The sequence below is a fragment of the Colletotrichum costaricense genome (assembly GCF_030867565.1).
Source record: "Colletotrichum costaricense strain IMI 309622 chromosome Unknown Scaffold_1.1, whole genome shotgun sequence".
Classification (NCBI taxonomy): Eukaryota; Fungi; Ascomycota; class Sordariomycetes; order Glomerellales; family Glomerellaceae; genus Colletotrichum; species Colletotrichum costaricense.
The window spans coordinates 2,398,680-2,421,086 of record NW_026848230.1 but is presented as its reverse complement, the minus strand read 5'-3'; the positions used below and the strand labels follow the sequence as shown (position 1 = coordinate 2,421,086).

The 22,407-nt window shown below is 54.3% G+C and overlaps 10 protein-coding genes across 10 annotated transcripts; 5 read left to right on the top strand and 5 right to left on the bottom strand.

Moving 5' to 3' along the window:
* Positions 1 to 850: 850 nt before the first annotated feature.
* Positions 851 to 1,850, top strand: CCOS01_00863 (uncharacterized protein; the record flags this gene model as incomplete). Its single annotated transcript, XM_060449059.1, has 3 exons — positions 851 to 1,014; positions 1,078 to 1,299; positions 1,355 to 1,850. The coding sequence occupies 3 exons, from the start codon at positions 851 to 853 to the stop codon at positions 1,848 to 1,850; spliced, it is 882 nt and encodes a 293-aa protein (XP_060320497.1).
* A 1,284-nt stretch (positions 1,851 to 3,134) lies between these two features.
* On the top strand, positions 3,135 to 3,527 carry CCOS01_00862 (uncharacterized protein; the record flags this gene model as incomplete). The annotated part of the gene is made up of 1 exon (XM_060449058.1): positions 3,135 to 3,527. The coding sequence occupies one exon, from the start codon at positions 3,135 to 3,137 to the stop codon at positions 3,525 to 3,527; it is 393 nt and encodes a 130-aa protein (XP_060320496.1).
* A 726-nt stretch (positions 3,528 to 4,253) lies between these two features.
* Positions 4,254 to 5,531, top strand: CCOS01_00861 (uncharacterized protein; the record flags this gene model as incomplete). Its single annotated transcript, XM_060449057.1, has 3 exons — positions 4,254 to 4,347; positions 4,462 to 4,614; positions 4,756 to 5,531. The coding sequence occupies 3 exons, from the start codon at positions 4,254 to 4,256 to the stop codon at positions 5,529 to 5,531; spliced, it is 1,023 nt and encodes a 340-aa protein (XP_060320495.1).
* A 687-nt stretch (positions 5,532 to 6,218) lies between these two features.
* CCOS01_00860 (methylenetetrahydrofolate reductase) lies at positions 6,219 to 8,261 on the bottom strand (the record flags this gene model as incomplete). Its single annotated transcript, XM_060449056.1, has 1 exon — positions 6,219 to 8,261. The coding sequence occupies one exon, from the start codon at positions 8,259 to 8,261 to the stop codon at positions 6,219 to 6,221; it is 2,043 nt and encodes a 680-aa protein (XP_060320494.1).
* Positions 8,262 to 9,309: 1,048 nt separating this feature from the next.
* On the top strand, positions 9,310 to 12,249 carry CCOS01_00859 (leucyl-tRNA synthetase; the record flags this gene model as incomplete). The annotated part of the gene is made up of 2 exons (XM_060449055.1): positions 9,310 to 9,840; positions 9,892 to 12,249. 2 exons carry the CDS (start codon positions 9,310 to 9,312, stop codon positions 12,247 to 12,249), a joined length of 2,889 nt encoding a protein of 962 aa, XP_060320493.1.
* Positions 12,250 to 12,659: 410 nt separating this feature from the next.
* On the bottom strand, positions 12,660 to 13,751 carry CCOS01_00858 (CobW/HypB/UreG; the record flags this gene model as incomplete). The annotated part of the gene is made up of 1 exon (XM_060449054.1): positions 12,660 to 13,751. One exon carries the CDS (start codon positions 13,749 to 13,751, stop codon positions 12,660 to 12,662), a length of 1,092 nt encoding a protein of 363 aa, XP_060320492.1.
* Positions 13,752 to 14,797: 1,046 nt separating this feature from the next.
* On the top strand, positions 14,798 to 15,347 carry CCOS01_00857 (uncharacterized protein; the record flags this gene model as incomplete). The annotated part of the gene is made up of 2 exons (XM_060449053.1): positions 14,798 to 14,948; positions 15,169 to 15,347. The coding sequence occupies 2 exons, from the start codon at positions 14,798 to 14,800 to the stop codon at positions 15,345 to 15,347; spliced, it is 330 nt and encodes a 109-aa protein (XP_060320491.1).
* A 784-nt stretch (positions 15,348 to 16,131) lies between these two features.
* CCOS01_00856 (uncharacterized protein) lies at positions 16,132 to 17,271 on the bottom strand (the record flags this gene model as incomplete). Its single annotated transcript, XM_060449052.1, has 2 exons — positions 16,132 to 17,191; positions 17,267 to 17,271. 2 exons carry the CDS (start codon positions 17,269 to 17,271, stop codon positions 16,132 to 16,134), a joined length of 1,065 nt encoding a protein of 354 aa, XP_060320490.1.
* Positions 17,272 to 17,409: 138 nt separating this feature from the next.
* Positions 17,410 to 18,018, bottom strand: CCOS01_00855 (uncharacterized protein; the record flags this gene model as incomplete). Its single annotated transcript, XM_060449051.1, has 2 exons — positions 17,410 to 17,567; positions 17,652 to 18,018. 2 exons carry the CDS (start codon positions 18,016 to 18,018, stop codon positions 17,410 to 17,412), a joined length of 525 nt encoding a protein of 174 aa, XP_060320489.1.
* Positions 18,019 to 19,698: 1,680 nt separating this feature from the next.
* CCOS01_00854 (uncharacterized protein) lies at positions 19,699 to 20,948 on the bottom strand (the record flags this gene model as incomplete). The annotated part of the gene is made up of 2 exons (XM_060449050.1): positions 19,699 to 20,740; positions 20,824 to 20,948. The coding sequence occupies 2 exons, from the start codon at positions 20,946 to 20,948 to the stop codon at positions 19,699 to 19,701; spliced, it is 1,167 nt and encodes a 388-aa protein (XP_060320488.1).
* Between the last annotated feature and the right edge of the window lie 1,459 nt (positions 20,949 to 22,407).

The following is a 22,407-nucleotide window of genomic DNA, read 5'->3' as shown; positions in this document are numbered from 1 at the left end:
GCATGACCGAGGGCCAACCCGAGCACAGCGAGGAAGCCAGTCGTTCATGCTCAGGCCTGCCATCGCAAAATTTCCATCCGATGATGCCGAACTCAGGTCCATCACAATCTGCAACAGTACTCAGGTCTACCAAGACTTGTGGCAGCAAGGACAAATCTAGCGTGCCCGTCCTGTCGTAGCGCAATAGATCATCAGGTTTGGTAGGCACGAAGGTGTATCCGTAAGGTAAGGTTGTTCAGAACTTCAGGTCGAGCGTGACCTTTCCACTGCGAGTCCCGCTGTAAGATCGCCCAAACTTTCGGGACGCCGGGACCCTCCCACCTCTCCGTGCGACTAAATGGCCGTCAGCTGGCGGCACTTCATCACTTTCCTGCTCTTCCGCCCGCGTCCTCCACTCCCGCCCAGGTGCTGAACCCTGTCACTGCCACTCAGGCTCTACCTTCTCAGGTACGGAGCATTGGATTGCCGTAGAGAAAAGGGCACTCGGGACATTTGGCAAGAGGTCAAAGGCGACGTCAGCAAAAAAAACAAGCAATTCGCTTCACTGGTGGGAACACTGGAAAGCCCATACCTATCTTAGCTTCCGGACTGATTGGCTCCCCTTATAGCAATACCCATCTTCCATTCTCCAATTTCTTAGATCGGCCTCGACAACTCTGCGATTGCCCGCCCGCCGCGCTCCGCTTCGTCACTTCTTTTCCTTTTGACGCGTCCGTCGATTCTTGGGACGACTTGGTCCGGTTCCCCTTTCCTGCCAACCTCATCCAACTTGTCTTGTGCTCCTGACTTTGCTCCATTTCGCTCCAACATCTTGCGCGCCGCAGCATTCGCATCCTCAACCGCCGCAATCATGCGCTGGTTAACGTCCTTTGCGGGCTATCTAGCCCCCATCTTCCTCATCATGTCGCCAGTTCTCTCCTATAGCGACCAAGCCCTGTCGATGCACAAGAACAAGTCCAGCGCAGGCTTCTCTCTCGACATCCCGCTGATTATGCTGGTAGCCTCTCTGTTGAAGTACGTGGAGCGTATCTGCCCCGTCTCTTCCCAAGTAAGCTGACACAATTCGCATTCACGCAGGATCTTCTACTGGCCCGGCGCGCGATTCGATACTGCCTTGCTCATTCAGGCCCTCCTCATGATTGTTATGCAAGTCATCTTGCTCAAGATTGCTCTGGACCACCGCTTGCCGCCATCGGCCAAAGGAGGAGAGGCCGCGACGCCGTTCGCCAACGTCAACGACGGTCCTGTGTTCGGCGCACAAAGGCCCTACCACTTCTGGCAGTGGAGGTCACCCAAGCCGTGAGTCTCTCGCCTTGCGCAGCGCATCCTGTGCTACGACTGACAGCTGCCATAGGTACTGGCAATTCCTCCTCTATCTCTTCATCGGCTTGACCGTCTGCGAACTGCTCCTCGCGCCCGTGCGACCCGTATACCAAACCTACTCGATGCTCATCGGCTACATTGGTCTCTCGGTCGAGGCGACGCTGCCCCTGCCCCAGATCTTCTCCAACTCGCGGTCCAAGTCTTGCAAGGGCTTCCGCTTCTCCGTGCTGGCGAGCTGGCTGATTGGTGACGCTATGAAGATGTTCTGGTTCTTCACGTCGACGACGGAGATCCCCTGGGCTTTTAAGCTGTGCGGCATGTTCCAGGCTGGATGCGACTCGTTCCTCGGTGTCCAGTATCTCATGTACGGAGATGGCGAGAAGGGTGAGATCAAGGAGCACCCCATGTCCCAGTATCCTCAGTACCCTAACGGGGTCTACAAGCCTCCTTTGCCCGAGCACGTCAGTGGCAGGTCCAGTCCGGCCGGCCGAAGAACCTCTAGCCCCTTTGGCAAGGAATTACGATAAATCGCAGCCATCTCGATTGCCTGCTCTTCCAATGTAAGATGGTTATTTGGGTTCACGATCTACCGATATGTACGGAGACGTCCCGCATAGCAGCGGTGTAAATTCTGCAAAATGTTGTAAAAAGATATGGGAGACATAGCTTAGACAGGGGGTAGAAAAGGAGTTTCAGGGGCCAACAACCTAGGGCCAATGGTAATTGCCGTGGGACTGCAGGGGTCTGATGAGCGAACGAGAGCTCAATCTTCTCTAGATGGTGGCCAACGTCGTTATCTAGCGTTAGTGAGTACTTTACCGGCTGGTTTTCAAGACGGCGTTTGGCATCACGAATGGCGTAGGAAATGTTGTCCTGGGTGACGCACATTCATCTGGATACCCAAATCTTTAAATACATGCTTCATAATTTTATTTGCATTCATTTTGGCTTGCTGAACAAGTAGTAAACCTGGCGACCAAGTCGTTTCTTAACTGGGCCTCACCAAACATCGCCCACACCCAGGAGTTGCAAAGGCTCCCAACCACCCACTTTTCGAGTTGGCCACCCAACTGACGACTGCCGTACCACAGCATTATCGTCAAATCCAATCTGAAGACGATTGACAACTCGAAGAGCTGAAGTCCAACATTGATCCTTCTAAACAACCAAACAAAGAAACGCTCACTTCTAATCTTATTTTCATTTTCTCACCCTTTCAATTTCAATATACCACGCCATATCGCCAGTTCTATTGTCTGCCTTATATTCTATCCCACTGTTTACTCCTTCACCCGGCCAACCAGCAGCGAATTTCCTGAATCGTCGAAGCAGTTCTCCGGACACCAAGATCGACGATAGAGCAATCCACAACTCGATATATCGGTTTTGAAAAGGAACTTGGGGCTTTGTCGGATGGTCTATCAACTTGCATTCTAAGCTAGTCTAAGGAGCTCCGTCGCCGCGCCTCGCGCATCAGCAGCATTCATCCCAGTTCGGTTTCTGGTCTAGTACTTGGGTGTTCCTTGTACTGCGCGAAGAGCAGTCAGACTTGAGATCTGATAGAGGACATTCTACGTCAAGATCTGGCTGCTTCGCGGCTCATTATCCGGGTGGACAAAGAGCCCGGCTGGTCTGCGCCAGGCTGGAGAGTTGGACGGGCCTTTACTCAAGGTAAGCAAGTGCAGTGTATTCCCTACTGTCCAGAAATTGCCAAGAGACGAGTGCTCTAGATTAGATGTCGTACTCCCGTTTTGGATTCTTACCAGTCCATTTGATGGACTTTCGCTTCATTGAAAGTTGCGAGAAGTAGTATGATGGCCTGGCTTTGGATTCTGCTTCATGCCGGCGCTGGTCTTGAAGCCTGCTTTCCCGGTTTCCGTCTTAGACACACGTCAGTCATGGAAGGAGAACAGAGGACTTGGGACAGCTTCACCAAGAAGTGCTTCGCTTCTCGTATGACGCTATTGTCGTTCCCTACACAGAAGCATCATCTTCTTCTCCCTCTATCCCACGCATTGCTATTGCCTACAGCAGCACTATTTACCAACCTCCTTCATGCATTCCTTCCTGTGAGCTGCATTTGGTCTCGCAGGACTTACACTCAGACAAGATCCATCTCTTTCACCTTCCTTGACTTTCAGTCTCACATATTACAATACGCTTTGGCTGACTGGCTGACCTGTTTAGCCCGAATCCCGCCTTGACTACCTTGCTCGGTAGACACGCAACTGCGGAACCTCCTTCCTCGTGTAAGTCAATACGCTTGAGCCGCTCTTTCCCCATTGGGTTCGTCACCGTCTTCCCGAACTTCAGAGCAGCACGTCCTTTCATGAGCGCAACCTCACTCTTCTTCCCTTGCCTCACTTTAACTCATCTATTCACACTCTCTCCTCTTCACCTCACACTCGGTGCCAAGAGCTGACATCTACACACACTTCAGAGGCATACGGCAAGCTGCCTATCACAGTTTTCGAGAGACTAGATCAAATAGCCGTCGTGCTCAGTAAGTTTACCAATTTATCACTTGAGATTCCTCTCTGTTATCAATCTTTGGAAAAAGTGCAGAGAAATTGTCGCCTGCCGCAATTGCCTGTCCACCTTTTCTTACCACTCCACCTTCCTTCTTTCCATCTGAGCTCCTCCTCCTTCCCACACTCACCCACCTCCGCACTACCTACCTCACTTTATCCCTCGACACGTACCGGGCTTCTACCTTCTACACCACAACACAACACTCTCAAGATCCACCCAGACCTAATCCTTCCATCTTAGGTCACTCACAAACAGAAAGCCCGCCATCACCAACAGGTATATATTCACTAGGTCGTCACTGATCACCTTTTCCACTACGCTGTATCCCTTTCTCTTCTCTCTGTGACCCTTCCGTCGACCAAATACTAATCCGCCGATTCTATAGATCACAGATGAAGATGGCTCCTGCCAACTTCAAGACCTACGAGTCTCAGGCTCGACTGCTTCGCGCCATCGTGGCCGCTCACTCCGATGTCAAATGGAACTACAAGGGTAAGAAATACGCCTGCTTCCTCTCTTGCCGTTCAGCCCAATCTTCTTTTTTCGTCTGTATCAATTTTTCTTCTGCATTTCTCCATGGTCGACGTCATTTCTGACGTACGGCAGACATCCAGAAGTTCTACGGTTCGGATATGACCAAGGACGCTCTCAACCATCGGTTCAGAGCCCTCAAAAACCAAGGATATGTGCTTCGGGAAGCCGATGAGCAGGGTGTGGATTGCAAGGCCATCCCCGTGGATCTTCCCAAGGAGAAGAAGGGTAACCGCCGCCTCCGCTTCTACGTTGATCTCCTCGCTTTCATCCATCAGTTTCCTGGCCGAACTTTCCTTCTATACATTGCTCGACTTCGCTGTCTCTTTACTACGATTCGACAGGAAGTATACTGACATGAGAAAACAGAGATTGCCAAGTTCTTCGGCGAATCCACTGCCGACGGCATCCAGTTCCAGTTCCGTGGCATTAAGAAGGACGCTGAGTCCCTTAAGCAGACTGCCAACAGTGGTGGTAACCCCGCGTCTGTCCTGACTTTCACCGGCGGTACTAGCAGCAACGTCTCGACTCCTCGGAAGCCCCGAACCCCGTCTGGTGCTAAGGTTCGCGCCTCGGGTGGTGGTCGTTCTACCACGGCCAAGAAGACCATGCCCATCAAGACTGATCCCATGTCTGACGATGATGGGGAGGGTAGTGATGCCGTCGACTATAACGCGCTCGAGGACACTCCCTCCAAGACTCGCGTCCACAATGTCCTCGACGGCCGTGTGACTAAGAACAGACCCACTCCTCGTCGCAGCGCAACGCCGAGCCGCGCCGCTACTATCGCTGCGGCTGCAACTATTGCACAAGCTGCTGCCGTCGACCTCACCACCTCCGATAGTGAGGTAGACACCCCCAACAATGCTTCGGGCTACGAGCTTCCTCCCATCGCCGAGGCCAAGCCTGCTGCCGTTCAGCATCCGTCCTTTGAGGAGGCTGTTACTCAGCATCAGACCATCATTCAGCCCGACGCCATGGCTAGCTTCACCGGAAATGACAGCTTCGCGCAGTCGATGGATGCAGCTATCTTCAATCCCGTCAACAACATGAATGATGAGCTCAACTTCAGTTTCGCCGAGAGCATGGTGAACTCCAACGGCGGCTACGACTCTTCCTTCATGGGCACCGACGGAGAAATCTGAGCTGGCTTTACATTGGCGAAGCGAAGGAAGACCTGGGATACGAAGGATTCCGAGGTCCGCTTTCTTATGCCGCTGTTCTGACTTTTTTTTTCCGAGTTGTGGCATCGATAACTCCTCTTACGGACTGGGATTTTGGCGTTGGGCTTGGACTATTTCCTTCATCCTGGATGAATATCGGCCACTGGTAGCATGTACAAAACAAAACGAAGGATACCGAAGTGGGATTTCCCCTATGCGTCTATAGATAGATGGACCTTTTCTCACCGAGCTCATCGAGCTATATGCGTGGAAGAGATTCTCAATGAGATACCAAGGCACTAGGCCGACTTGATTTGCACATCTCGGCATCGTGTTTTTCCGTGACTACACACTTTTCAGTGATGATTGCCATAAGTCCATGGCACATTTCTATCTCAGTACCGGTATCTCAAAGATTGGGTTCCGACCATTACCTCATGATGTCTATTGCGGCCATCTCTAGATACCTAGCATGATCGACGGGATTTCACAATGCATCAAGTCGAAATTTGAAGGCCAGAATTGACGGGTATCTCCTCTTTCACTCATGGCTAGGGGTAATCGCAACTATATAGAAGGACCAAGCCCTTGTGCACTTTACTATTTTCTCACTTTGCCTCTTTCATTTCCTCCGTTTTTTTGTTAATATCCTAAATACGTCAAACCTCCTCAGTTCTCCTTCTCACCCGACAACAACTTCCACAGCGCATCCCTCTCGACGTAGTCGTGGTGTATAATGTTGACGAGCCAGTACTCGGAGCCTATCCGCTCTAGAAGCGCCTCGCTCTCGCTGCCCTTGCCGTAGACCTTGGCCCACTCGCCCCAGATCTTGAAGGCCTCCTCGGCCCAGGCGCGGAAGCTGACCTCCTCGATGATGGTCGGGGTGATGATCTCCTTGCCGGGGAAGACGCCCCACGTGACGGCGTTTGTGCTCGCCTCCGTGCCCTCGAGGACGAGGCCGCCGCTCGCGTCCGAAGAGACAAAGTCGCCGGCGCCGTTGGCGGCGTAGAAGCAAATTGTGTTGTCCCTCACCTCGTTGAGGCGGGCGACGAGGCCGGCCCAGTCCGAGGAAGGGATGAAGAGCTCGACAAAGGCCTTTTGGAAGACGAAGCCGTGCTGAGGGCCCCAGCCGAAGGTCGGGTCGCGGGAGGGGATGCCGTTGACGGCGGGCTGCGAGGCGACGGTCCACCAGCCGCGGGTGTTGAGCTCGAGGAGCTCCTGCTGGATGATGTTGGATTCGGGGAGGAGCTCTTCCTCGGACCAGGGGATGGCGGCGAGCTGGCCCTTGATGTGGCGGATGAAGAGGTTGTTGATGTCTTGGACCGTCTTGGGGGTGCCCCAGAGGCGCATGGCCTGCGTCACGGACATGTGCAGGCTGACGCCGTAGCCGTCGATCTCACCGTAGGCGGGGGAGCGGGCGTCACCCCAGCGGCCGTTGGGAAAGTCGTCCCACGTCGCCTCGCGGCCTACTGCGCCGACGCCCTCGGAGATAGCGAGGGTGTTTGCGCGGGTGTTGACGGGCTCCGAGACCATGAGGCCGGCGGTCGTGGTCTCGTATGCGGGATTTGAAGCTGAACCGGAGACGATGATGCGGTTGTGCGGGTCTGAACCCATTGAAGATGGCCGTCGTCCGTTGGAGAGAGTGCGGGTGGCCGGGTGAGGTATCGGGGAGAGGCCGTTGAGCTGGACTGCGGGGACGGCAACGGGGACGGGAATGCCCGGGCCATCGTCGATAATAGCTTCTTCGTCCTCGATCTTAGGGTCAGGGATGAGGCCCGTCCGTTCGAGGATGAAGGACACGGCCTTTTCGAGGTTGAGGGTGTAAAAGTGGAAGCCCTTGGGGCCGGGCGTCCTGCTCTTCACCTCCTTGACCTGCTCGACGAGCTCGCTGAGGATGTCGACACCGACCTGCTTGACCTTCTCGTCGTCACCCTTGGCCGCGTCCAGTCGGGCCATGAGGTTGTCGGGGATCTTGGCGTGGCTGAGCTTGGTCGTCCGCTTGATCATTTGGTAGCTCTGGATAGGCATCAAGCCAGGGAGGAGGATGATGTCCTTGAAGGCGCCGCTGGGGTGTTCTTTCAAGATTTTTTCAAAGTTTTCGTACGCCTTGATATCGAAGAAGAGCTGGGTCATGATGAAATCCGCACCGGCCTGGACCTTGTCAACCAGGTACGGAAGGTCGTGCTCGAAGCTCTGTCCCTGAGGATGACTCTCATCTGCGTGTCCCTCTGGGTAGGCTGCGACTCCTATGCAGAAGTAGTCGCCGTAGTTCTTGCGAATGTACTTGACCAGGTCGACGGCCCAGACGAAATCCTCGGCGTCATCGGTCTCAGAGTCCTCGGTGTCGCGGTACTCGTTCTTCCGCGGCGGGTCGCCTCGCAGGGCGAGGATATTGCGGATACCTAGGGCCTTTGCGTCCTCCAGGGCCTTGTCGATGAGCTTGCGGCTCATGTTTGTGCATGTCAGATGAAGACAGGTGGTGAGGCCCAGCTCTCTCTGACATATCTCGGCTAGTTCCAGAGACTTCGTCGAGGTAGATCCGCCGGCTCCCCAGGTGACGTTGACGAAGAGAGGCCTCAACGCTCTTTCCATTCTATCTAGACGGTCGCGCAGATTAGAGAGACCCATGGCCGTCTTCGGCGGGAAGAACTCCAAGGAGAAGTAGTTGGCGTCTGCCGGCAGAGCGGCGATCTTATCCGTAATCTTCTCCATCTTGAGGGCGACGAGTTGAAGCTCGTTATCTTAAAAAGAATGCTTGAGATGGTATTTTAGGGATTCAACGTGTTTTCCTCCTTGATTGTGCGTTGAGTAGAAAGATTACTCGGCGTTTAAGACCGTTTGAGGATTCCTTTGTCGATATCAGACCGCCACGGAGGGGCAGGGCGGGGGACGAGTCTTGAAATTTGATACCGCCAGGTAACGTGGGGAGCTTGGGGATGAGGAATGAGGGAACCAGCAAAGGGGTTACAGAAGACTCAATCGAACAGAGCTCCTTGTCTCAGCCGACGAAATGTGACGTGATTGGCTTGCTTGCACTGTCGTCATTCCCCTAGAACGAACAAGTTAGATGTGCACCCGCGAAGATATTCAAAGACGCGGGACATTGAAAATGATTTTGGCGGGGCAATTTCTTTTTTGGAGATAGCAGCCCGCACTGTATCACCGACTTCGGATGAGGCGACCAAGGTGCGGCTAGGCGCGGTATACACAGTGTTAGCAGCCACGTAAACGGTTTTTAGTTATTCCGCCGCCCCCTTCTTTCTGCCGTCTGTTGCCCTTGGAGAAAATCGATCTCTGTTGACAACCTCAATGCACCATCTTAATAGTTTCGAAATGGTGCCCTTGACATATTGTCCAATTCTACCTTGCCCATAGTAAGAATTGCAATGCATCACAAAATCCAAACACAGATTCCCCAATCACGACAGAGCCCCGTGCCATGGTGTTGGTCGTAACACCTTCCTTCACAGATGATATGTCCCAGGGGTGTGCGGAACAAATGACGTTCCCCTGCAGGGCCACCTGCCAGTCTGCCACTAAAATCTCGCAGGGTAGGGGCGGAGATGCAGGGGTCCATAAAGCTCTCCGTTTTTGATGGAGCTGCACGGCAGCTGCAAACGCGACCACTGCTTTCTTCGCTTCAACCCGCGATAGCGTGACGCCGTTGCATGACTCTAAATTTGCTGCATTTTCTCTCCTCCACCAACGACCACTACCGACCTACCTTTGTCTGCCCAACGACCATGACAACATCGTACCAATGCAATTGATACACGCGAAACATGTTGGCCGCCTCTGGTCCAGTCGGTCCATCGCGACCTTGGCGAAGAATACACGACCGTCCCCAGCACTAGTAGCTACTCGACAGCCTCCGTCTTTCGCAAGCCCGTACTTAGCCAAAGCGACGCAACGACGGAGCTATGCTGATATCAAGCTCGACTTTAACACTCTCGACAAGAAATGGCGCCAGAAATGGGACGCTTCGAAAGCTTCTGCGGCAAACGATGACTCAAGCAAGCCGAACCAATTCGTCCTTCCAATGTTCCCATACCCCTCCGGTACCTTGCACCTTGGCCACCTGCGCGTATATACAATTGCCGACGTTCTCGCTCGCTATCACACCATGAAAGGGTCTCGCGTGATGCTGCCAATGGGATGGGACGCATTTGGTCTTCCGGCTGAAAATGCTGCCATCGATCGTGGAATCGCACCTGCAACTTGGACCAAGACTAACATTGCCAAGATGAAGGAACAATTGGAGGTTATGAATGGCAGCTGGGACTGGGAGAGGGTTTGTTTCCTAGCTCCCCATCTCTTCTTTGGCTGACATGATGTCTCTCAGGAACTGACTACCTGCGACCCGGACTTCTACAAACACACCCAAAAGATCTTCTTAATGATGCTCGAACGTGGCCTCGCCTACCAAACCGAAGCAGAGGTTAACTATGATCCTGTAGATATGACAGTCCTCGCCAACGAGCAAGTTGACGCAAATGGATGTTCTTGGAGATCCGGTGCCAAGGTTGAGAAGCGCCAGCTGAAGCAGTGGTTCTTCCGCATCTCCGAGTTCAGGGAAGCATTGCTGAAGGATCTGGACACGCTCGCCAAGAATGAGGCTTGGCCCGAGAGGGTCTTGGCCATGCAGAAAAACTGGCTCGGAAAATCGACTGGCGCCGTCATCAAGTTCCCAGTCATGGCCATGGGCCACGATGTCCACGCAGCTATCGAAGTCTTCACGACGCGACCGGATACCTTGTTTGGAGTTCAGTATCTCGCCCTCGCCTCTACCCACCCGATCGTGACATCATTAGCAAAGGCAGACCCTGAGCTTCAAGCTTACTTAGATACTCTACCCGCATTGCCTAAAGACTCCAAGGTCGGTTATATGCTGCCCCACGTGAGGGCTGTCAACCCGCTGGCATATCACGAGCAGACTCCCGATGACACCAAGAAATCCATCCCGGTGTATGTTGCGCCGTATGTTCTCGGCGACTACGGCGAAGGTGCTGTGATGGGTGTTCCTGGTCACGATCTGCGGGATAATGCTTTCTGGAAGGAGCATCACTATGATGAGCCCGTGAGGTTTGTGCTGGCGGCTTCGGAAGACGAGTCAACTTCCGCGATTGCGAACGAACCGTTTGTGGAGCATGGTGTCATGACAGCAAACAGCGGTCCTTTTAAGGGTAAATCCTCCACCGAGGCTGGCCGGATGCTCATAGGCATACTGGAGGCAGCAGACTTGGCCAAGCCTGTCGAGAAATGGAGATTGAGAGACTGGTTGATCAGCCGTCAACGATACTGGGGAACGCCTATCCCTGTCATCCACTGCGGCTCCTGTGGCCCAGTACCTGTTCCAGATGATCAGCTGCCGGTCACATTGCCTGACGTCAGTCAGCACTGGACGGATGGAAAGGTTGGCAACCCGTTGGAGAGAGCCGAGGATTGGGTAAACACTAGCTGCCCTAAGTGTGGCGGTCATGCAAAGCGTGATACAGATACCATGGATACCTTCGTCGACTCGAGTTGGTATTACGCGCGTTTCGCGGATCCTCACAACACATCACAGCCTCTCTCCCTTGAGGCAGCGGAATCACTGCCGGTGGACCTTTACATAGGCGGCATTGAGCATGCCATCTTGCATCTCCTATATGCCAGGTTTATCTACAAGTTCTTGGCCACGACAGAACTGTTCCCTGCTTCTGGTGAAGCTGACACAGTCCACGAACCATTCAAGAGACTTATCACGCAGGGCATGGTGCACGGCAAGACGTACACCGACCCCACGTCAGGGAAGTTCCTGAAGCCAGATGAGGTTGACTTGGAGGACCCTGCCAACCCTAAAGTTGTAGCAACGGGGGCGACGGCAAATGTGTCGTTTGAGAAAATGTCCAAGTCCAAGTACAACGGAGTGGACCCGACCGAGTTCATATCCAAGTACGGCGCCGATGCGACCCGAGCTCACGTTCTCTTCCAAGCGCCTGTGGGCGACATCCTAAACTGGGACGAGGACAAAATCGCCGGAGTCACGCGTTGGCTGCATAGGCTTCATGACCATGCAGCCAAACTTCAGGAGTTATCAGCCGAAGAAAGGCCCATCGTGGCTTACTTCGAAGAGCGCTCAAACAGCTTGTCTTCTCTCGGCGACAAGGAACTGGCTGTCTGGGATGCTGACGCTGCCATCTGGAGAGCGGTTCAAGGAACAATCAGTTCCATTACCCAGTCCTACGAGACTGTTTATCCGATGAACACCATTATTTCGGACCTTATGAGTCTGACCAATACCCTTCAGGAGAACACTGGAGCGAGCCCACTTGTCCAGAGGGAAGCGATGTCCGTTCTCCTTCGGATGATGGCTCCAGTTGCACCAGCATTTTCCGAGGAGTGCTGGAGTCTCTTGCATCCCGAATCCGGTTCCATCTTTGAGGAAACCACTTTCCCTGCGCAAGACAACACATTGTCCCTGTTGAAGCCGCGTAAGCAGCCAGTGGCTATCCAGATCAACGGAAAGCTGCGCGGTGTTGTAGAAGTTCCCAACCCTCCATCTGGTCTGGAGGGTGAGGCATTACGCGACTGGATGGTCGCGGAGGTTCTCAAGTCTGATGAGGGCAAGGCCAAGTTTACTGGAGGTCAATTCGATGTCACTTCCCCGAGAAGAGTCATCTTGGCTCGTGGCGGCAAGACAATCAACTTTGTAGTCTAGAGGTGTAAAAATATGTGAGATACCCGGTGTTTTGTACAACATAGAAGCCGAAACAAAAAAGAAATCAACATCACTCGTCAAAACAACGACATTGATTCACTGAACTTGTCTGCAATGCTCGGCGTTGAGGCCGTCTTGGGTATACGTCAACATTCGCATTGAGACATCCGCACTGATAGTTCAAGGAACGGGCTGGCAACTCAGAGGTCTACTTAAAACTTTGAGACTTTGCGACTTTCATAGCACAATCAAGTGCGGTGATTGATCTAAATTCTACGCTCTCAACTAACTCCTGCTTTCTACTCGTTGCGCATTGCAATGCCTCAAAGTACCACTTTGAAACTCCCCATGTGCGCCTTTTATGTCGTGTAAGTATGTATCTCTATCATCTTTTCGTCTACTCATTTTTCTCATGCGATCTTTGTAACGATCAACTCGCCCTCGCCGCTCTCAACTTCTAGAAATGATCCAGTCTCGAGCTTCTTCTTCCACTTGCCACTCTCGTACCGCCCCAGAATCATCGTCATTCGCAGCAAGGTCCCTTCACTGGAAGCATGCTCGGCGCCGCCCTCTGCGATGGGCGTGAAAGTCCACCGACCAAAGGCCCAATTGAGAATGTACCGAGATTTTGGGTGCGGCGGCGTGGGAATTTGAGAGTCCTCGTCCGAGTCCCTCACCGTCGACGACGCGGTCAGGACGGCCTTTATGCGATATACTTCGTCCTTTGGCGCGGCGCGCAAGAGCTTCTGCAGGCTGTCTACGTTGACAGCGGCGTTCTTGGGGCCTTTGAGTTCGATTGAGAGTACCTCAACCTCTGTCTGATGGTCGTGCGCGTGGTCCTCTCCCTTGTGATCGTGATCGTGCGTGTGCTCTTCCTTGAGGCCCTGCGCGAGACCGCCATCCACGCCAAACACAAGGTCAGCGCCGACCCAGCCCTTCTTGCTCTTGACCCAGGGGATATCCACCTCGAGGTCGCCCACCCGGTCGAGGACCTCGTCGAAGCGGTCCTCGGAGCACAGCTCCCACTTGTTGAAGACGATCAAGTCGGTGTACTTTGCCTGGATACGCGCCGTGTAGCTCGTATCCTCGTAGCCCTTCCAGTTCTCCGTGTCAATGACGCTGATGACGCCGTCGAGGGTGTAGTTGCCCGTCTCGCGCGCGAGGCGGTTGACCTCGAGGGCCAGCGTCGCGGGAAAAGCCGAGCCGCTCGTCTCGATGACGATGCGGTCCGGGCGGACGGTGGCGTGCAGCTCGGCGAGGGCGACGCTGAGCTGGCCGACGAGGTTGCAGCAGATGCAGCCGTTGAGGAGTTCCTGGACGCCCGAGATGGCGCTGGAGGAGGCCAGCTGGGAGTCGACGGCCAGGTCGCCGAATTCGTTCTTGAGGAGGGCGAGCTTGTAGGACGGATTCGCGGCCTTGAGCTGGGGGAGGAGGTTGAGGATGAGCGTCGTCTTGCCGGAGCCGAGGAAACCGGTGATGATTGTAATTGGAATGGGGGCCATGATTGGCAAAAGAAGAAAAACTCGCAAAGTGCGCGCACGCGGGTGTCGGTAAATTCTACAAAAATCGAAGAACTGTGCACAGAACAGCTGGGAGAATTACAGCTGATAAGCTTTTGGTATTTGATGTCTGTATTGCCTACATCAGATCACCGCTCAGGTTTTTTTTTTGGGTTGAGGAAAATGGCGCCGCCGCTCGGGAGCGGGTTGTCGCGTGGTGGTGGGATGGAGGGGTCGCAGAGCGCCCGGATAGTCCGATAAGAAGCCTGTGTCCGATAAGAGCCGATAAGGAGTGTTTTCGACTGGGGATTTTAAGGTTATCTTAGCGGGCAGCCAAGGGAACTACAGTGCCGAGCTAGGCGGTTTGACGTCATTGGCCCCAGTTTGCGGGTGGCTCACACCATCTTTCCTGCATCACATCGACAGCACCCAAGCAAACCATGGCAAGCACGGCAGGCACCAGATCAGCCGTCCTCCCCGAAAAATCGACTTGAATCGCACCAATTCTCCAACGAAAACCTGGAGGAAAAGGTCCTGTCCCCCGCCCAGACTTATGCGATCATAGCCTGGAGCTGGGACGCGCGGTCACCGTCTGTCCCCTCCCTCGGCCAAGTCCTTGCTTTGCTGCATTCAGGTCCAGCCCAGTCTATCCCAGCGGCCCCATACCTACACCTCAGCCCGCGCAAAACCGTATGCCACGTTTGAATCCTGGCCGACCTTACCGTATTACTTGAAGTAACCCCCTTCCCCAGCTCCCCCAGCCCTGTCGGGCTATTTTCTCCTTCCATCTCACATTCTAGTCTATCAATGCCTGTTGCTCCGCCACACTCGAGAAACTCAATTTGACTTCACAAGAAACTCAGTAGCCTTATTCAATACTATCGCCCTACTGTCACTATCGTCTCTCTCCTCCGCGGCCCATCTGATATCGCACATCGATCCACCGTCTCAGCCCTACCACGTTGACGACCACACCATCATCGCATCCGAATCCCCTTCCCACCTATCACCCGACACCAATCAACTAAGTCTCAGCACAGCCACCCATCATGTCCGCCGAACCCAACAGCAAGTTCGCGCCTGAGCCTCAGATCACGCACAAAGGCCGCGAGTTGAGCTTCAAGCAGAAGCTGGATCAAGCGGCCCACGACGCCCGTAAATCCGAAGAAGAGCCCAAGCAGAACCCTATTGTCGAAAAAGGTTGGTAAAGCATCACGCCCGTCCCGCCTTTGCAATCATGTCAAATCACATCACAGCAGTTCCAATAACCTCTACAATTTCCACGGCATAACCCTCACCATCCAGCCCAGCCCAGCTCCGTCCTAGCCACTTCAGTCCCCCCCCCCCCCTTGGTGTTTCCTCCATCCAATTTGTCGAGAATACGTGTAGCTCATCATGGACCAATTTCCACAAAAAAAAGTGACACAGTACATTCCAGCCGCCGCCAAGATCCTCGGTAACCCGCAGGAGGAAAAGGAGGAAAAGATTTCGCGTCCAGGAATTCCAGGACCACCCGAACGGCCGTACGACGACGTCCAGGTGGAGGAATTCATCCGCCAGCAGCACCGTAGCAAGGGAGAAGACGGCATTCTTCAATGAGAAAACAAAGCGCGACCAAAAACAACGCCTGTGGCAGAGACCCAAAGCAAAAGGAAAGCACCACTAAAGAAAGCCTGGATACACACAAGCCTTTTGATTGAAATCGGGCGGCGTTTTTCTTTGGTATCTCAATCATTCTCGGTTTTTTTTTTTTGGTTTTTATTTACGGAAGCCTTCACGACGAAATGAAAGCTGGCTTGAAATTGGCACTCGCCTTCCCTTGTCCTACCACACTTTTACCCCTCGCAACGTCATCCCATAGCGTGATTCTGTCAACGGGCTTGGCGGTGATCAAAGCGCGGGGAATCCAACTACCTAGCATTCAACTTCACCACATCAAGCGAGAGAGAGAAAAGGGGATCATAGCAAAACACCCAAAAGGAAAAACCTGTATTCGTACTTCAATCTAAAAAAACACAACAAGTAACGTTATTGATTCAAAATAATATCGCAACACCTTAGGGCCCTTTGTCCACCTATGTCAACTCCGCTGTGGGCAGCAGTAGCCCACAAATGCCGCCAATTAGTAAAAACAAAATGACAACTTTCTTTCATGTATGAGAGAAATCGAGGGAAACTCCCGGGAATTATAGCCAAAAAAGGGATTTACACAGAAACAAGGATCAAAATACCCGTATTTCCATTTTGAACCCCTTTCTCCGTGAAACCCCCTTCTTTTTCCTCTTTCCCTTCTCTTTTAGTCTTTGGGGACGCGAGCACACGGCGTTTGTAAATGGGGAGATGCCATGGATGAGAATCAGAAGACTAGAGAGTAGTGGTCGTCTTAAGCAAAGATGGTAAGGCCGGCAGCCATTGCGATACCGCAAAGGAGGCCGAGGCTCTGCTTGAGAGACGGTGCCGAGGCGACCTGGACTGTGGACGGCTTGGAGCCGGAAGCACCACCCGTGGCGGTTGAGCCAGAGGCACCGCCACCAGAGCCGCCAGCGCCAGACGCACCGGGAGCACCACCAGCACCTCCAGCACCACCGGAAGAGCCGCCGGTCCCGGGAGCACCAGATGCGCCAGGGGCACCAGGAGCACCAGACTGAGCGGGAGTTCCACCGGGAGCACCACCGGCACCGGGAGCGCCAGACGCACCGGGGGCACCGCCGGCACCAGGAGCTCCGGAAGCGCCAGGAGCACCACCAGCGCCAGGAGCACCGGACTGACCGGGCTGAGCAGGAGAGCCGCCACCAGGGGCAGCGTTGTTGTAAGAGCCGTAGCTGCCGTAGACACCGTAGCTTCCGGCGCCCTGGCTGCCAGACGGAGCAGCGCCATTGGCGCCACCGCCGTTACCTCCAGCACCGCCGCCAGGGGTGGAGCCACCGTTGTTGGAGCCACCGTTGTTGGAGCCACCGTTGTTGGAGCCACCGTTGTTGGAGCCACCGCCGTTCTGGCCGCCTCCGTTGTTGTTGTTGTTGGCTCCGCCTCCGTTGCCGGTACCCTGGCCGTTCCCGTTGCTGTAGGAGCCGTAGGAGCCGTACACGCCGTAGGGGGCGGCAGTGATGACGGGGTTGGCGTTCATGGTGACACCGTTGCCGTTGATAACGACGTCGGCGGTAGGCGTCGGAATGGGGCAGATGATGGGGATGGTCTTTTGGGCGCAGGGCTCGCAGTAGACGGTGGTGGGGGCGAAGCAAGGGGGGATGTCCTTGGTCACGTACTCCCACGGCTGGCCAGTGCAGACTTCGGTCACTGTGTAAGTGGCCATCCACGACGTGGAAGGGTTGGCGGCGAGAGCCGTTGTCGTGTACACGGTGGTGTAGACATTGGTGGTTGCGGTGGCGGTGACCGTGACTGCCGGGTCGCAGGTGAAGAAGGCCGAGGTGGTGAGGGCTCCGGAACTGAAGGTTGTATCAGCAAGTCTGTTTTATACGAGAGGCGATGGTGCTGTATCGAGAAGGGGATACTGTTCTCACCTCATCTTGACTGTTGTTTAGTACTAGCTTGGGGGAAGAGTTGATTAGGTGTATATGGTTTGAGGATTTGAAATTAGTTGTATGGGCGCGCGAGGGATTAGATTGAGCTGTACGGAACGAGCGACAGACAGGTTATCCTGGAATTACGGAACGAATGTGAGGGGACAGAGTCCAACGAATGACCGGGTGAAGCGAGAGTTCTTCTGGGGGGAAGACCGGGGGACGGGGGGGGAGGAGAGAGAGAACTGGGGAACGAAAGAGCTTATCCGAGAGTTTCCTTCATCACGGCCGGCCTCTTCGTCTTATAGGGAGAGATCAGCGACAGTCAGGAGCACGGCAAAAGAACGAGCCAAGAACCAAGAAGGGGATTAGCTGGAACACTCACTGGCCTGACGGGCCCCTGGGTACGTTGTCCCTCCTCGACTGGCTGTACGGAGTATGAAAGCAAGCATCTTGGTGGGAATGCCGGGACATTGCGGTACATTCCTCAGTGCCCGGGTCCGGACGACGATGGTCCCCTTGGTAGGAGCCGTTGACATCAGACATGTCCTTTCCATCCTGCGCGAGAGGCAAAGCATGCGGTAATATCCACCTTTGAGGGCCGGAGTGGATGCTAGAGGTGGTGCGGCTGATCCGAGAAGTCGGATTGAGGATAACCATCTCCCAATTCCTTGGTGTTGCTTGATTGCTAGAGGTGGGGATACTATCACCCGCTTGGCAACGACGACAGACGAAAAGAGGCAAGGGCACATATTGTGTTTGTCGGGATCAGAGACTCAGACGGGTGCCGGGGCGTTGACGCGCAGCAGCATTGCTCGGAGAGCATGGCCAAGAATGCAGCCAGGGGCTAAGACATGTGGCATGGTTACACCTCAACGGAAGGAAAAGAGTGGATGAGGGGGAGAGAGAGAGCGCGAGAAAGAGGGCCTATGGGAACGCTTTCAACCGTCTGTCGACTTGTCTTCAGAAACCAAGACACGTGCAAATTCGGGACTAACAGTCTAGAACCCAAACCGCTGTTTTCTCGTGCCTGGGTATTTCTCCCTTGTACCTGAGGCTCTCACGGCTGTGTCTCGTCCTTTCGGGATTTCGATCGACCCTCACGGCAACAGCACTGGGAATGGAAGGAACCAGGAGGGACGGAGGCTCCCTTACGGCAGGAACTCCTACAATAGCGGATCCACCTTTCTTCTCTTCATGGTTCGCTGAGGAGTATCTTAGGTAAGGTACGAAGTGCAGGCCATGCTGACTGCACCTTCCTTTCCTCCAAAATGACGAGAGGTGTCATTGGCATGCTCTCTGCCTTCCACCACTTTCATACAAAGTTTGAATCCAGTTACGGCACGTAGGGAATGGCAATCATGGCATCAATCCAGTCTAGCCCATCAGAATGGCGTCAACTTAGGTAGACAGGGGATGAGGCTCAGGGCATTCTTGCATCACTTGCCGGCGCCGTTCCTGGCTACCCAACGGAGGAGCGAAGGTCAGAGAGTCGGCACTTTCCTCCAAACCGTCATATCTCTTCCATTCGCAAACGGAAATCAAGTCCACGGCTAGGAGGCAGTGAGCGGCTATCCGGGTTCCTGGCACCACAGGTCTCACTATTTCAAAGATAGCGTCGGGTTTTCTTTCGACGATCGTGGCGAGCACCAAGCGCGGACAAGAATTTACGACCCATGCCAGTTTTGAGAATATGGCATGTCCCCCATCAACAGCATCCCTCACCCACCGCCCGTGAAATGGGCCTGGGGAGAGACTTCCTATAATCCAGGGAATTTTAATCTGCAGAGCGATCCAACTCCGAAGAGAGGAAAAGGCAACGCGACACCGTGAGAAAAGACTGGGTGTAGGTCGTGGCAGCTCTGGGTTACTTTTTGATCTAAGGAAAAGAAAAAGAAGAAGAAAGAGAGAAAGAATTTTCGCAGCGAGCCGCCCTTTTGAAGCTGCTGGAATTCGGCGCTAGGCCGTTCTGGGGACCCGACCCATCGGTCTTACCGTGCAAGACACATCTCTCTCACTGCTCGTCGGCACTGTACGACACTGCAGAGATTTCTGCCAAATCCACAGTGTCCACTTGGATTGTGTGGGTCGCGCCCTTCAACCTAACCTTCACCGTTCCGGTGTTACCATCACCACGTTGATCACGCATGCTCAGGATTAAGATTATCATTCAATCCCGTCTAGTCTAACCAGTCGAGGAATACCATCATACCAGAGAAACCAGGAAACTCCATTGCCACGCGGAATGACACCGAAAACATCAAAAGCCAAGATTGTTGGACTCCGCGGGCTCGACTCGCTCAAGTAGCCTGCCAGCCCTACATTACGAAGTGCTTTCCCCCCTTCCATGATCACAAGCGCCTGAACACCAAAGTATGCATCTACCATTAGCCGGTTCTCATGCCTCTCTCTCTCTCTCTCCCTCTCTCTCTCTACCAGTTCTTGGTGACCGTCATGGTTCTTGATCCCGCTGCGTAATCCTTGGCGTAGTCAGTGCCGATATACCGGCCCTTGAACGCCCAGATTATGATGCTGGGCAACCTCCACGTTCCCATCTGGCCGGTAGCCCTGCTCCGTCCAAGCGTGATGCCGGCCACGACCTTGGGGTCGACGACATACGGCGCCGGCCTGGGCGCGCCCGTGAAGTGAGCCTGGATACTCTTCACCACGTGCTGCACCTGCAGGTCCGCCAGCCGCCCGTACCCGCCCTCGAGGTTGCCGACGTCGCCCACCACAAAGATGTTGTCGTGGCCGACCGCGCGCAGGCTCTTGTCCTGCTTGACGTACCCGGGCGGGTCGAGCATGTTGGACGGCAAGAAAGCGGTGTTGGGGATGGCGCCGACGGTCGGCAGGTACGCGTCCGTCTGGAGCGTTGTCTTCTTGCCGCTCTTGTCCGTGAGCTCGAGCGTCTTTTGGCCGTTGGCCTCGGTCTTCACGCTCGTGACCTTGGTGTTGTGGATCGTCTTGATATTGAGCTTCTGCAGCTCATTGAGCGCCGCCTTGCGCACGCTGTCGGTGAAGGGAGAGCCGAGGGGCAGCTCGTCGTTGTAGATAAAGTAGACGTCCTTGCTGCGCTTCTGCGAGTACTCGAAGCCGATCTCGCCCACCGTCTCGGTGCCCGTGACGCCGCCGCCGGCGACGACGATGCTCTTCGCATCGGAGAGCTGCCGGCGGATGTCGCCGAGCGCCTTCTTGGTCTCCTCCGTCGTGCCGACCTCCTTCCACGGCATGCTCTCCTTCGCGCGGGTGCCGGTCGCGATGACGACGGCGTCGTAGGCGATGGACCTGCGGCTGCCGTCGTTGACCACTACGTCGACGGTGTTCTTGTCGTCGTTGAGCTGCTCGGCCTTACCGATAATGACCTCGTAGCTTTCCTTGGGATACTTTGCAAATGATGGCTCAATGGGATGGAAGAGCACGTCGTCGCCAAATTGGCCAGGCACAACGCCGCGGACGGAAGCCAGGTTCCAGTAGCTGTGAAGCTTGGGTGTAAGTGGATGACGTCTTGCATAGTGCGTGTGTATGTGCGTGCTACGCCACCAAGTATGGGAACTTACTGCTCAGAGTTAGGCGTCACCAATATGACCTTCAGGTCCTTTACCAGCGGCACTGTATGCTTCAAGGCATGGTGTGCAATGGGCAGGCCGGCAAGGCCAGCACCAAGAACGACGAGGGTAGGCATTATCGCGTGGCTGTTGAGACTTGCGGTATGTTGGTGTGTGAGGCAAGATGGGGGGATGTTGCGTTACGAAGCTTCTATAGCTTCGGGAGCTTGGTAAGGTAGCTTGCAAACAGCGGTAGGTTGTATTAAGGGTTTCTGACCCCCCTTGCAGTTATGCTAGGATGTAGCTCTGCCGGGTTTCTGATTCGTTTCGAAACGTTGGGAAGATGTATGAGTTGAGGTGGATAGGCAAACTAAACCCTCTAGTATCAAGGAGCAGAGCGTGGCGACGAGAAATGCTTTATACAAGATTGAACGGGGCAGGACTTTGGTATGCGTCAACTCGTGGTTAAAGTTGTGGACGATGGGGAAGTCGGGCTTCACAATTGCGCCTAGGTTTTTTTTGCGTTCAATTGGGCGCCAAGGTGTAGTACGCGGTGTAACTCGGAGACATTTCTGCTCCGTTTCGCTGTAGAGCACCCGAGCCATCGACAGGGCCTCCCGGAAGTCTCAAGTCGTCAACCCCGGACGGATACCCAAGACGGAAGGAACCACACCTCACATAGAGATCTAGACGGGTACCTCAGGTGCTAGATTGATCATTGTGGGCTGTGACAAGGCGCATCGTACGGATTAGCCGCTCGGGGCGGATACAGTTATTAGTCAGGTAGGCGACTACAATCTATTACCTGTAGACTAGGCGCGCGAGAAAAGCAGGTGTAAGTGACTCATGCAATGCTTTGAAAGGGGGAAAAACATCCGCTTGCGCTATTTGCAAGGGAACAACTGCAAGAAACGGGCCTAGATCAAGAAAGACATTGAAAACTGAGTAGCACACTTGCAAGGGAAAGCTGTGTTTGAGAGTGCGAGTGAGCGCGCGGTGCGGAGCGGACTTTTTTGCAGACACTGAGACATCGAAGGGCCGGCGCTGGCATGACTAAGGATCCATATGATGGCAGGTCGTGACGACCCTCTCGGGAAGGAAGGGCGTGACGAGATCACATGATTGTACATGTGACACGGGGATGATCAGTACCCCGGGCCCGTGCGGAGGAAGGCCACCCAGCCAGGATTTCGGGGACTGGACCCAAATCCCTCCGGACCGGCCAGGTCCTTATCCCGAGCTGGCTACGTTCTTGTCCCGACCCGGCCACGCAGTCCCTCCGACCTCGATCTTGACAGTCCCGGGGGGCTGAGTCGTGGCACTCAGTTGGCTCTCACCACTGTTGCTGTCAGCAAAATCGACCCATCAATTGCGCTGTCATGATGGTTTATCGGTGGGAGATGCAAGTTTGCCAAGTTTGCGCCAAAACCGTTGGCCTGTTTTGGCTCCACGATCCACAGGTAGGGATGTGGTGCTAGCGAGCGAACCATTACCAGGATGTCTGTCCGGAGGACTGGGATCATAGACATCACTAAGACGAGCTAATCACAACTACAAAGTGAACGAAACGCAATGTGGCCGCGTCTTAGCTATTGT